Below are 14779 nucleotides of genomic sequence, written 5' to 3' on the forward strand. Positions count from 1 at the left end.
TTGAAGTGATGGAATTTTGTCTGTATGTGAATTTCACAATCTGCTTTAAGGCATAAAAATATAAGTAATTTTATAGAAGTATTAAATACTGTGCCATAGACAATGGATATAGTCTCTGCTTCTAAGATGAGAAACTAGAGACTTGTACTTTTCAATTTAGGTTCAAATTCTTTAGGTGTGCTATTAAATGTTGACTCTGAAAGCACTGCTTATGGCACAACCAATTTCTGAGAAAATAAAAAATAGTCAAGCAAACATATTTGAAGGTATAACATTTTGAAATGCTAATTCTATTATAATCTGCCTAAAGAAATTACAGAAAAAAATTTCCCATTTATTTACATTCAATTTTCAATTCAACATTTTAAGCTACTCCTAGGGTGTACAGCATACAGTATCAGAGATACACAAACTTAAAACAAAAACCACAAAAACTTATTAGTCCCTGCCCTCAATGGGGTTTATAATCTAGCAGGAGCTGCATATGTAAGCATTTGACTATCAAGAAAGAAATATGTAGTTTAAAAATTTTAGGAACAACCAAGCCTCAATGGAAAAAAATGTGTGAGTGCATTTATACATGACCAAAAAATAATACTAATACTCAACAAGAGGTAACAACAAAATTTTTTGTGTATATTTATTAGATGGCAACTCAGGTCTACTTTTAATTAAAAAGTTAAAATAGTTATTTTTAGAATATACATGCCTCTTAAGAATTCTATTAAATAGAATATGGCAATATGTTAGAGGACAGTCACTATTAAAAAAAAACCTGAAAAGTTCAATCTTTTAGATATTCAGATAGCTGAGGAAACATTGTATAGCTAGCCTCAAAGAGCAAATTCCACTGAATTCCCTGCCTCACCTTTAGGTAACTGATAAATGACTCACAAGTGAAATATTTCTAGTGTGACCACAAAATTAAAAAGGCTTTAAAAAACATTTCAACAATACCTTAACTGTTAACAGGATGAGGAAATGATTCATTAGAAAAACAAATCTATCAATGATTATTTAAACTAATTAGAAATGCTTTGTAAACTGAAATAAGTTTATATGAAAATTAAGATTAGTTGAATTTTTTAATGTGTAACAAAATATACAATGTGAACATGTTATAATAGAAAACTTTTATCTTAAAATGACACAAAAGTGCTCCAGAAGATGGATTTAATATACCTTAGGTAACAGAAATAACAAATGTAAATGTGCACTATATGGAGTCCAATTTAGTCCCATTTGTTGACCTCTCAAATTCACATCTTTAAAAAGTGGTCACAGATAATCAATGTCATGACAAATGATTGCAGTAAACAAAAACCTCCTCAATAGTTTTGAACTTTACAAATAACATATGAACATCTCTTTGAAATCACCAACATACATCAATACTCGGAGGAGATGATGACCAAAACATGACTGATTTTTTCTTTCTTTCTTTTTTTTGAGGGGCAATAGGGGTTAAGTGATTTTCCCAGGGTGACAAAGCTACTGTGTCAAGTGTCTGAGGTTAGATTTGAACTCAGGTCCTCCTGAATCTGGGGCCAGTGCTTTATCCACTGAGCCACCTACCTGCCCCAACATGATTGATTTTTAAAGCCACCAAACCTGTCGAACCAGAAACTGTCATTCCTTTTACAAACTTAGGGTTACACAGTCAGAAAATGTAATTTGTGAAGAAGGGGATACTGTGTTCCTTGATTATAGTAGTGAATCTTTACCAAGGTAAACACTGGTGATCAAATTATGATTTATGAAAAAAAAATCTTTAACAAACTATTCTATAAAAAATAAATACCCAACAATATAAAAAAAAATGACCTAAAATCATGATCCATTTAGTTCAATATCCCAGGTTTGACACAAGTATTGTACAAGATATTCTTTAGAAGGGCAGGATTGTCATGAAAGGGTTAACTTTAAAAATTTAGAGATGTACAACAAAATATTTTATGATGTTCCTAAATTTATAGGATTTAGATCTTCAAAGAACCTTAAGAGATAAATATAACTATCATTTTACAAATGAGAACAGCTAAATGATTTGCTCGTGGTCACAAAAGTGTGAGAAAATAATTAATAATGGATTTCTAGGAGAAATTCAGAAGCTGCTCTCCGCCTCCGCAGGAAACTCACCTTGGCTACCCCACAAGTCATGTCAATCAATGGAGATGAATGATACTAACCAATTAGCTCCGATCTATGTGTGGTGACCCACCTCTACCTGAGAGAGGATAAAAATCCCTGCGGGGTGGGGGGTGTCTCTCTCTCTCTCTTGCCCAGCTAGTCCCTGATACTCACTTACCACTTTTCTTAGCCTGGGGCTGGCTCTCCCCAGCCCCCAACCTTCCTGAGACTCTATGCTGGGTGCACACACGGTCAAATTAATAATAAGTGATTGCTGCCAAAACTAGTTGCAATAGCCTCTAATTTATAAGTAGCAATATATTAGAAACCCCAGCTAAGTACCCCAATAACTTAGAGGCAGGCTTCCCCCCCAATATTTCAAATGACACAATAGGGAAGACATTTGGAATTCAAACTCAGATCCTCTGAATGGAAATTCAGGTCGTCTTCTGCTGAATCATGCTACTATTCAAGGTGATACTAAATACTGAGTTAAGCAAATGTTTTCCTACTTAAACTCTTTTAGGTAGATCTTCTAAAACCTGATTATTTTTCTATGATTTGTTTCATTATCTTAAGATAGTAAAGTTGAAAAATGTTCCTAACAGTAAAGGTAATAAGAACAAAATTCCACTTTATTTTACAACATTTACTCACACGGTCAAAGTTATTTTCGTCAAAGTCCTTTGAATAACATCCACTGAATGAGATGGTCTTTTCTTGCTTTATGGATTAATAAATTTAGCCACTGAAAAAATCAGCTGCCTTTGGGCATGAATACTTGCTGAGTACTAAGGTACATCTAACAATTGTGAAGAGCTGAATATGTTTTCCAGAAAACCTCTGGTGGTTCTTCCAACTGCCAGAATAAACATGTCCCTTAGATGTATTTTTCCCTGAAATCTTAATTTTGCTACAAGTGGCCTCTCTGAATTGTCATTTTCCACTATGTTGACTTTTTATGGCTATTTTGCTTCCTCTTCTTTGGAGCCACGCCTTCATTCTCAGCTTGCTGAGCAGGCAGGTTACTGCTCTTTGTTTCCATGCTTATTGAATTTCTGTGGCCAGGAACGGGCATTCTTGTTCCACCAACCTAAAAGAGATGAACAAGTGTAACATGCTGCAGTTCAAAACATTTACAATCAATCCATATTCGGTGACTTGATCATTTCTAGAGGGTTATCCACTCTGTAGGCTTTGAATATCAAAATCTGAGGCCGGTTTCCCTGAGCTACTTCAGTCTGCTTCTGGCCATCTCTACTTACTGTAAATTGGTATGAGAATAGCAATGCTTCATTTCGACACTGCTCAACATTCCTTGCATGTTTTTGAGAGGAGTAAGAAAGGGAGGGTGGAAGTACTCCTCTCTCCTATCTCCAAACAAATTTCTGGGGATCTGAGTTTGTTTTGAGAAACAGGAGGGTTTTAAAATAATGTTTGCTTGATGAAGTTGGAGAGAAGGGGAAGAACCAGGACTTAAAGTCAGGACTTCTTGGTTCCAAATCCTGTGCTGTTTCTACTACATGAGAAAGAGAAAGGGAAAAAGAGGAAATGGATAGTTTGGCAATTAAAGGAAGAAAAGTAAGGTGAGAGGATAAATTTGAGAAAATAAAATAAGAAAAGGGTATGGAAAGAGGAGAATAGATAGGGGAAAAAAGAATGAAGGAGAGAAGGAAAACCATGGAGAAAGGAAGATAAAAGATAGAAAGAAAAAAAAGTGGGGCAAAAATCACATATTCAAAAACCAAACAGAAGTTTTCAATTATCCTTACCATTGTTTCCCACGTCTACAATTCCCACTCCACATCAATATCAATATCTGCCCACTCTTTTTCTGGAAAGCTTTTTAAGGAATAAAGCAGTTTTAAAAGGTACTACTATGTGCTTACTTGAGTGAGTTCATGAAAGACATAGGGATTTCTATCAGAAACTAAGCAAGTCAGTTAGCAAGCACAGACCTGTTCTAATTGTAATCTTGTTAACCTCAAATAGAGCCCCAAATACAGTGGTTAGCTGATTACTTAGTGGTTTGGGATAAGATCAGGGTTTGAACCAGAAGAACTGTAGTAGCAGGATATAATTATTAACAACTCACATGTGTGGGATACTCTAAGACTTGTAGAGTGCTTTTTCCTCACCCAAATTTGTGTTATCATTATTTCACTGATGAGAAAACAGGCTAAGAGAAGTTAAGGGACTTGCCAATGATCATTAAACTCAGCTTCTAAAGCAGGAATCCAATCTCACAGATCAGGTTACTTACAGGAAAGTAATCATAATAAGATATAAGAGAACAGAGGTGGCAAAAGTCAAGGGAAGAAATGAAAATGAGAAAGCTAACATAAAAAGATTTGATAAGAGCTAAGGTGGGCGCACCTTTTAGGATCATGGATTAGGTAGCATCCAAAACATGTGAATTGAGTTGAAGGGGACTATGGCCCTTATAAGAGATATACTGGTAGCTGAAACACTCATACAAACACAATGTACTTACTGCTATATCATTCATTCGTTCGCTCACTCATTCATTCATTCAACAAATTTATGTTAAGTTATACTGTATACAGAGCACTCTGTTGTCAGGGAGATACAAAAATATGGTTCAGAACTTGTCCTTGCCCTCACAGAATTTACAGCTATAGGGGAGATTAAGGCACAAACACATAGGTTTAATACATAATAAGTTTATTAACTTATTAGTTGCAAAAAAATGTCATACGAGGTCTATGGAGATTTAGGAAAACTTCATGGACAAGCTAGCATTTCAAGGGATGTTTAGAGATCATTCTAAAAATTCAAGCGGCCAAAGAATGAAAGGATGTACATTCTAGATACAGGGAACAGTGTAAGAGACACGGATGTAGGAAAGGGTGGGAAAGGGTCAGGGTGCAGAGAGTAGTCCAGTTTGGCTGGAGTACAGAGGACATGAAGGGAGTTAATATGAGATTAGGCTGGAAAAGCAGGGGAAAAAAAAGAAATGCAAACTTTAGTGGACTAGGCATTAACAGCTGAAAATCTTTTTTGTACAGGGAATAACATGACCAGTGGCATGCCATGATAGGGTAAAATCACTTGGTGTTTAATATAAGCAGTCTCTGAATCATCTTGGCATAAAAACAGTCATGGACTCATATCTACACCACCTCAAAAGCCACCCCAGTTTCCCCCTTCTGCTTTTGGTGACACACTTCAATTAAACAAACATTTACTAACTATCTGTTGTGTAGAAGTACACTGTGGCTAGGAATTAGGGTTATAAAGATAAATAATGACATAGCTCTTCTCTCTTAGAATTTACAATCTAGTAAAAGGACAGGACACAAAATTCAAAATCTAGCAAATTAATATAAAATACATAAAATAATTGTAATAAAACATAGTATGTATGTTTGTTGGATTAAACAAACAAATGAAAAACTACAGTCTCTGTAAAGTGAAATTTATAAACTAAAGGTCCTGGATCAGAGATTAAGGAAAAGAGACAACTTTCATATTTGATGAACGGTTTCATGGAAGATGTGGGAAGACCTGAGATAACTGTTGAAGGGAGAAGGATTTCACTATAGCTGTGGAAAGAATCTGTTGCAGGCAGGAGTGCTAGAATGTACAAATGCACAAAGGTAAGCAGGAACAAGATAAAATCAGAGAACTGGTAGTTTGAAAAGAATATACTGTGTGAAGGGGAATGGTAGAGAATAAGATTAAAAAGATACTTTGAAAAACAAAGACAAAATGTTGCACATACTGTCAGATGTGGCCTTTGTCTCATTTCTTTAGATTTTAAAAATTTGTTATAAGGAAGGTTCAATTTAGATATGGGAGAAGGGCTATTTCCAGAAATGGTGGCACAGTAGAGTGTGCTGGATGTGAAATGGGAAGACCTGACTTGAATCTTACCTCAGACATTGCCTAGCTCTAGGATCCTGGGTAGGTCACTTAACCTCTTTGAGTTTCTTAATCTGTAAAAGGAGGGGAATAATGGCGCTTACTTCCCAGGTTACTGTGACGATCAGCTGAGGTAACACATGTAAAGCACTTATGTCAGCCTTAAAGAACTCTATGAATGCTAATCATTAAAAACAAAAGGCATCATAAAACTTTTTTAGTAGTTTAGAGCTGGCTAAGAAGATGATATTTTCCCTTGTAGGCACTGGGGAGCAACCAAAGAAGAGGAATAACATGATTAGATGTGTCCTGGGAAGATTACTACTGGAACAATGAGAAAGATAGATTGGAGAGGAGAAGAAATGGAGAAAAAGATGGATGAAGGACTGAATTAGGACAGGCTCCAGAAGTAGAAAGGAGTGGATGGATGGGATCAATATCACAGAGATAAAATCAATAGGACTTGGAAACTGAATGGAAATGTAGGTTGTGAGAGAGAGTTAGAGTTAAGAGTCAAGTCAAGGAAAGACTAGGCAAGATGGTGGAGTAAAGGAAGCACAACAGCTACTCAACAACTATTACACAAAGACAGAAATGCATTAGGCCAAGTCCTGATTAGGAAATCCAAAAAAAAAAAAATCAGTGAGTCGTTTTTTTTTAACCCAGGTCAACAAAGGGAGACAGACAAGAGAGTTGCACACTCACTTAAAAAAAAAAAGGGGGGGGGCAGTTAGGTGGCGCAGTGGAAAGAGCACTGGCCCTGGAGTCAGGAGGACCTGAGTTCAAATCCAGCCTCAGACACTTAACACTTACTAGCTATGTGACTGTGGGCAAGTCACTTAACCCCAACTGCCTCACTTAAAAAAAAAAAAGAGAGGTGCACAGACACTGGCTTTGGAGGTGTGGGGGGCCAGTATCTAGGAATGGTCACATAGAGCCTTCCAGTTCGGAAATTAAATGAGGGCCTGCCTACTGCTATGCCTCAGGGCAGATAAAGTTCCATAACCAGCACAGAAGGACCTGACCTTGTGTAGGCACAGGAACAGGGATTAACTAGTAGCTCTGCCACTCACTACCCATTGGTTGGCCTGAGATCTAATGTGGGCTGAGGAGGGGGACTGTATTTAGTGGTGGTCATAAAAGCAAGAGTACTGAGCAATAAGCAATTATGGAAGCAGGAAACTCTGACCCTATGAATGGCTAAGGCCTAAAGGGGAGTGCCCCCTTTAGCCTCTGTTAATGTGTTGCTCAATTTCTTTTCTCCTTTTTCATTCCCTTTACTTTGTTGGTCATAAATATCTGTAATGTTATTGCTTCATGTAAGGAAACGATGTTTCTTCATGAAGCACAGGGGGTAGTGTGAGAATCAGGGTGCCACTCCCCTGCTGAGAAAGACACTGTGGGAACCAGGGCAACGCCCCCCTGAAAAGAAAGCATGTGACTGGCATCCAGAAGCTGCCTGGTGTCCAAAAGTTAGGGCTATTCATAGACCACCTGTAAATCATGTCAATCAATGGACCAGCCAATTAGCTTGGAGCTGTATGTGGGGACCACCCCTCTTCTGGTCCTGTAGCAAGTTTCCACTGGAATAGACTGAGAATCGCTCTTTTCCTTTGGGAACTAGTGTGTGGTGGGAGAAGCAGGCAGAGTAAACAGATCTCCTAACTTTCAGAACTTCACATGTTCTCTTTGGAAGCGTGGATAACTAGGTGAAGGTGGCTTTCTCGCTCTCTCTTTGCTAACCCCTAATATATTTTAATAAATGCTTAAAAGCCTAAATTGTTGCCAAATTTATCAGTAAACTTAGCTAGTTCTCACCACACACACACACACACACACACACACACACACACTGGGGGGGTGGGAGATAAGGCAATCACACATTAGATTTTTGTTTTTTTGGTTGGACAATGAGGGTTAAGTGACTTGCGCAAGGTCACACAGCTAGTAAGTGTCAAGTGTCTGAGGCTGGATTTGAACTTAGGTACTCCTGAATCCAGGGCCAGTGCTCTATCTACTGTGCCACCTAGCTGCCCCCACACATTAGATTTTAAACATCACAGGCCAAGGTCTCAGATTTATCCCCCAGCCCAGACTGAAGCCTTCAGCTGAATAAACAGGGCTAGGATAGCACAGATTATAAAGGAACTTGAAATTTTGTTACTATGAACATGCAGAGCTTTTCAGTTGATAAGACAGTGGTTGAGTATAGAAGCAGTCTACTGGAGCTCCAAACCAAGAATAGGTTATGTTGTGCGTATTCAAGGTTGAGAACTTGCAGAGCTCAAATTAGAAGGGCAGCAATAACACTTTGCCTTGAACCAGACTGCTTTGAGCCTACCAAGTTTGTAGACTGTCACTGAGTTGTCCCAGAAAAATTGGAACAACACAGTTCACAGTAAGCATTAAATGACTGATGAATTAATTGGCACAGAAATTACAGTCCAATAAAATGCCCAGACCTTTTCAGATGAACTGTCAAATGAAGCCTTCCTCATCTTTTAAAGTTGATTTTTTTGAACCAAACTCCCATTAAATTCTATCATATTATCTTCAGCTTAGTATTCTAGCTTGTTAAAATCACTTGTGGGTACTTCTTTTGTCATTCACTGTGTTAGCTAACATTGCACCTTTGTGTCATCTGAAAATATGACAAGTTTATCATCTATACATTCTTTAAAATGATTGATAAAAATTATGAAGAGCCTAAATCCAAATACAGATTGTTAGTGATTTTCTCCAACTTGAACCTCCTTTAAAGTTAACACTGAACTATTAAATACTTTGATTTGATCTTCCAATCAGTTCCAAATACACCTAACTATAGTCTATCATAGATTCATTTTAAGAAAATATTTTGAACCGAATACAATGTTTTTCCTTTTCAGTTGATGAAGTAGCTGAGAATCCTAGTATTAAATTGTTCATTTTCTCTAAAAAGAAATAAGCCACACTCCCATTGTCCCCCCCAATTATATGTTTGTCTGACAGACTATAATCATAGTTTCTAAATTAAAAGGAAATCACATCCACCTACAAAGACTATACATCTCTCAAAAATAGCTCTTCAATCATTATTATTGTTAAGATTGTTAAGAAAACCTTCGTTGTAGAATACCATAGGAATAAGCATTTATCTGAGGCATAAACAGGAAGAAAAAAAACGCTAAACTACAAATAGAGCAGTCTTAAATGTTAGGTATTACAAGTTTCTATTTTTTCCCCCACTGGTTTCATCTAGTTAATCATAAATTAGTTATTTCTTTTTTTTTTTAAGTGAGGCAATTGGGGTTAAGTGACTTGCCCAGGGTCACACAGCTAGTAAGTGTTAAGTGTCTGAGGCCAGATTTGAACTCAGGGCCTCCTGACTCCAGGGCCAGTAGTCTATCCACTGCGCCACCTAGTTGCCCCAATTAGTTATTTCTTGTTCAAATAATCTTATAAGAACATAAAATGGATTCTTCATATCTCAAAACAGGACTCTAAAGTAGTGAAAATGCTAAAAATTTACAAATCCTTTTGAATTAAGTACATTTTAAATATATACATATATATTTTCATCCAAATTTTTACACACACACACACACACACACACACACCCCTCTAAGGCTTATATACCATCTTCTGAATAAACTCATGGCAATTTACTGATTAAAACATGACAAAAAAAAAATGAGACTTTAAACATGCAAAATCCCTGCAGTCTCTGTTTTTAAAAGGAGAAGGAATGTATGTTTTTAGGCACCTGAGATGAGCAGATTACAAAACCTAGGCAATATATTTAGCTCTGATTTTAGCAATTAAAAAAAAAATGGGAATTCATAGTATGTCACATAGTTTTACCTTTTTTTTTTCCCCCCCAGTGAGGCAATTGGGATTAAGTCACTTGCCCAGGGTCACACAGCTAGTAAGTGTTAAGTGTCTGAGGCCAGATATGAACCCAGGTACTCCTGACTCCAGGGCTGGTGCTCTATCCACTGCGCCACCTAGCTGCCCCGAGTTTTACCTTTCTAATAATAGTATATAGGCTTTTGGCTCACTGATCCAAAGCTGGAAGGAAATGCAAAGATCATTTAGTCTTTTTTCTGGGAAAACTTTCTTCTCTTTTAATTAAATTCCATTAGGAATTTATCAAGTTGGTCCTCATATAAAGGATATCAGTTAACAATGGATCCAATATTTAGACCTGGAAGGGAGAGATCATCTAGTCCAATCATCTGATTTTTACAAATAAGGAAAATGACTCCCAGAGAAGTTAAGTAACTCTCTCAAGTTAGTAACAGAACTAAAAATCAAAATAAGGTCCCTTAACTCCAAATTCAGCACTCTTTGCACTATACAATACTGTCACTTCCCTAAGTACTTAAAAGTTATAATTAAGTGAATTGTGACTTATGAAATTTGCAAAACAAAATTATCCTTTTCAGGATATTTTTAGCTATATTTTCAACATGACACTACAGTTCCAATAACTTAGTTTGTTCCATCAACTGCAGTGAATTAACACTGTTTACACTATTTACAAGTCTACTCAACAGGACTCTATCAACAGAATTTTCACAAGCTGATCTTAAAGAGCAATAGCTAATTTGCATGCCTATATGCGGATATGACTAATTACAAAAGACAGTATTCTATAATCTTGTTATAGGCCCTGTATTTTTAAAACCTTTCAGGACTCGTGTTCCAAATATGAATCTCAGGTGACCCAATCTGACTCAATCTAAAACAGCAAAAGCACCATTTGATTTGAAAACATATCTTACCTTTTGCAGCTTTGTAGGGCCTTGAGATTTAGGTGGGAAAGTACAAGGTATTCTTCCATGATGAATATGGTATGGTAACAAGACAGTGGGATCTACTGGGACCCAAGGAACAGAAAGACTGGATGGTACAGTGGGTAAGTTGCAATGAGCTTTATGCAAATTATAGGCTGTTCTAGAAAATTTTTCATCAGAGTTTTTGTAGATCAAAAGTGAAGAATCTTCTGCCGCATGACTCAGCAAGTAGGAGCCTTCCTGCAAACTAAATTAACACATGCATATTTATTACAACTTAACACTTCTGATGATTATATCAAATTCAACACCATTTTCTTAATTTTGATTAATATCATAATCAAATTGAAAATAACTATACAACTTCATTGATGAAACTCTATTTAAATAGTGCTAATAAAATGACACCTCCAAATCTAACAATACTTTTATAAGCAAATAAATTATTCTTACTTTTTCTTTGAAAAAATTATCTTCTATTTAGCCTGTGTATGGCTATTTGTACACATTTGCTTGCTTGTTGTCTCCCCCATTAAACTGTGAGTGCCTGGAAGACAAGACTGTCTTTTGCTTCTTTTCATATACCCAGAGCTTAACACAGTGCAGAGTAACTGAATGGTAACCAGGTTTTTTGTTTGGTTATAGTTTTTAGGGAGTTTAATGATTAAAATTCTCCTTAATCTTTTTTTTAGATCAATAATTTTTCATAGTAGATGGCTTACAATTTCTTCTAATTTTTCAGTATTTTGATTTTATGGTAAAATTTCTTGTCATCTCAGGATCTATTTGTGCTATTCGATTTCTCAAGGAGTCCATTTAATTCGTAAAAGTTTTCTGCCTCCTGTTTTAAGGTCTTTATTCTCCTTCCATTTTTTTTCTCTAATTTCATTTTTTTAAGAGCTCAGGTTTCATTTTTTAGCTCATTAAAAAATTAACTTGACAAACATTAACATAAACAAATCTATATAAAAAGAACAGAAATGGGGAATTATATATGAAACTGAATCTCTAATACACTGTATATGTGTATATAATATATATATTATTTTTAAAGAATATAACAAATTCAGAACCTTAGTTCTGAAGATGTCCTGCTTGTCTATGTCTCCCTCAGAACTCTATTATATTCTTTTTTTACATTTTGTAAATGTTCCATTTATGGTCTTTTCTCCTTTTAATTGTTGGGCTTAATATCACTAAATTGTTATCTTTTCCCCTACCTGAGGTTCCCAAACTATTGTTATTGTGCTATTTCTCTCTATGATTTAATTAACTTTTCATCTAAGTACTTAGATGTGAAGGTAATTGTATATACCTATATTAAGTAGTGATGTTATTTCATTATCTTTAGTACCTTTCAGCATAATTTTTTTTCCCTGTAAACAACATGCTGTTGGATTGTGCTTTCTCATCCACTCTGTTACCGTCTTCTATTTAATTGGTGAGTTCATTCCATTCAATTTCACAATTATTATAGTTAATCTGCTATCTATCAGATCCTCTAATACCTTTTTCTTGCTACCCTTCCTCCCAAAATTCGTTAACAAGCAAAGGGGCGGGGGACGGGGATAAAGCACTGGCCCTGGATTCAGGAGGACCTGGGTTCAAATCCGGCCTCAGACACTTGACACTTACTAGCTGTGTGACCCTGGGCAAGTCACTTAACCCCATTGCCCCACAAAAAACCAACCAAACAAAAAAACCCCAAAAGATAACCAATTTCTTGTTTCGGGGCAGCTAGATGGAGCAGTGGACAGAGCACTGGCCCTGGACTCAGGAGGACCTGAGTTCAAATCTGGCCTCAGACACTTGACACTTACTAGCTGTGTGACCCTGAGCAAGTCACTTAACCCCAACTGCCTCACCAAAAACAAACAAAAAAAAGCAAAGGGAATGTGATCAATACTGGTAATCTATGACATGATTTGTTCCCATTTTACTCTCCCCTCCTCTCTCTTCACTTTTCTAAGACCCTATCAGTATTTTATACTTTATTTTAATCTCCCATTTATCATTCCATTCTCCAAAGAAGAAGCTTGTTTTGTTTTGTCTACTCCCTTCAAATCTACCCTTTTTCTTAAATCTCCCCTTTTCTCTCCCTGTCTCCACCTATTTTCCAACTAAATTTAGTGTATTTCTCTATCAAATTCCTATGTGTATATTTGACCCTCTTACCTGGTTTTAAGACTTAAGTTTGTGAAATATCTGCTCCTTCCATTCCATATTCCATTTTCATAAGCTTTGCATATAGCACAATTATGAGAAATATTAACATTTCCCCCCTCATTTCTTCCTTAACATATTCTTTTCCCTTCCCTTTTTTGTGCTGTCTTAAAATTAGCAAAACAGAACAAAATCAATCCCAAGCCTTCTGAACTCCCAGTGGGATTTCGAAGGGACACTTACCTCTTTTCTCTCCATTAGTATGTAAGTAGTTCATTAACACTTGGTCCCTTACAAATGCCCAAATCTATTTACCTTTCTAGTTTTTTCTTTGCTTTCATGTTTGTTTCAAAGTTTTTGTACAGCTCTAACCATTTCATTAGGAATATTTCAGAGTCTTTGTTAAAAGTCCATCCTTTACTTCCCATGAGAGACTATGCTCAACTTTGCAGTGTAAATTATTATTGTTTATAAATTTTTATCTTTTACCTTTTGGAATATCATCTTTGTACAGTGACTATGGTAGATTGAACACAACAAACATTTGCTGAATGTACAACTTACACAAAAAAGCCCCTAAATTCAACTTTGACAAAGTAATTAAATTAGCTAGAAGGTACCCAAAGATGAAATTTTCTATGTCATATTTTTAATAGTTCCTATTTGTTTTAGTTATAAGAAAATCATAGAGGATGATGTAGCATTCAGAAACTACTTACCTACTTATTTTCTTCAGAATATGCTGGAGAACATTAAATGCATTTGGAGTACTATGAGGAATAAATACAGACAAAATAAAGTTCACAATGCTAATCCTTACAAATGCAAAGCAAGTCAATTGTCTTCATTAACTAAACAAGAACAATATTACTGACAATCCAAAATAGTAAATTAAAAAATTATCTCTAACTTGGATTAGGAATAGACAATGACTCCTAGATTATAAACTACTTGAGAGTAGGAATTTTAACTTATTTATCTTTGTATTTTTTACAGCATCTATCATAAAACATTGACTATGGTAGACTGAACACAACAAACATTTGTTGGATTAATAATTTTATCTTTGTAGATTTGTTTGGTTCAGTGTAAGCTCAGGGTAAATGAGGGAAAATAATTTTATCACGTTTTCTGAAAACCACTCATATTCAAATCGTATTTTGAAATATTCAAAAAAGAATTTGATCCATTTAAGAAGCATTATTGGCCAGAGAACTTTAGCAGAATCAGTTTGGAAATTACTCAAAAAATTACCCCTTGCTGCAAATTAAACCTTGAAAAAAGGCGAAAAAGAGTTAGAACTGAGATTAAATTAGCTGCTTCTAGATCACTTTCCAGAGGAGCAAACTCCTGAATGAAAACAAAATAGAAAAGGGAAAAAAACACAAATTAATCTCTGATGTTAAATTATTTGGGCCTTTTTTGATCATAATGAAAAAAATTTGGAGAGGTTTTATGTATGAAAAGAAAATTGACTCAGTCTTATCAAGAGAACTGAGGGGACAAAATGGAGCTTTGGGGAGACTTTTATTCTCAGAAAATGTTGTCAAGACAAGGTCTGAGAAAAAGGATTACGTTCAGTAGTGAATGGCAACAGTTTAAATTTAGGAGGTAAGGTGTTTAACTTTGTATTTTTCTAAATTTCAATCTATATTGGTTTTGCTGTTGTTGTATATTTCTCAGGAGTCAATGAATAGTATACTTACTGCTATTTTTATTGAAAAAGCAGTAAATGGGGGCAGCTAGGTGGCATAGTGGATAGAGCCCCGGCCCTGGAATCAGGAAGACCTGAGTTCAAATCCAGCTTCAGACACTTAACACTT

At 35.8% G+C, this 14779-nt stretch overlaps 1 protein-coding gene across 2 annotated transcripts in view; it reads right to left on the reverse strand.

Moving 5' to 3' along the window:
- Positions 1-373: 373 nt before the first annotated feature.
- The window catches only part of ICE2 (interactor of little elongation complex ELL subunit 2), a 54955-nt gene continuing 40549 nt past the window's right edge, over positions 374-14779 (reverse strand). For both annotated transcript variants that reach the window (XM_043989967.1, XM_043989968.1), the window contains exons 14-16: positions 13676-13726; positions 10782-11040; positions 374-3223 (exon numbers count right to left, since the gene is read on the reverse strand). In XM_043989967.1, the coding sequence (XP_043845902.1) occupies positions 3077-3223; positions 10782-11040; positions 13676-13726 (457 nt within the window). In that variant the 3' untranslated portion in view covers positions 374-3076. The remainder of the gene's footprint in view (positions 3224-10781; positions 11041-13675; positions 13727-14779) is intronic.

Source organism: Dromiciops gliroides, chromosome 2 (assembly GCF_019393635.1).
Source record: "Dromiciops gliroides isolate mDroGli1 chromosome 2, mDroGli1.pri, whole genome shotgun sequence".
Lineage (NCBI taxonomy): Eukaryota > Metazoa > Chordata > Mammalia > Microbiotheria > Microbiotheriidae > Dromiciops > Dromiciops gliroides.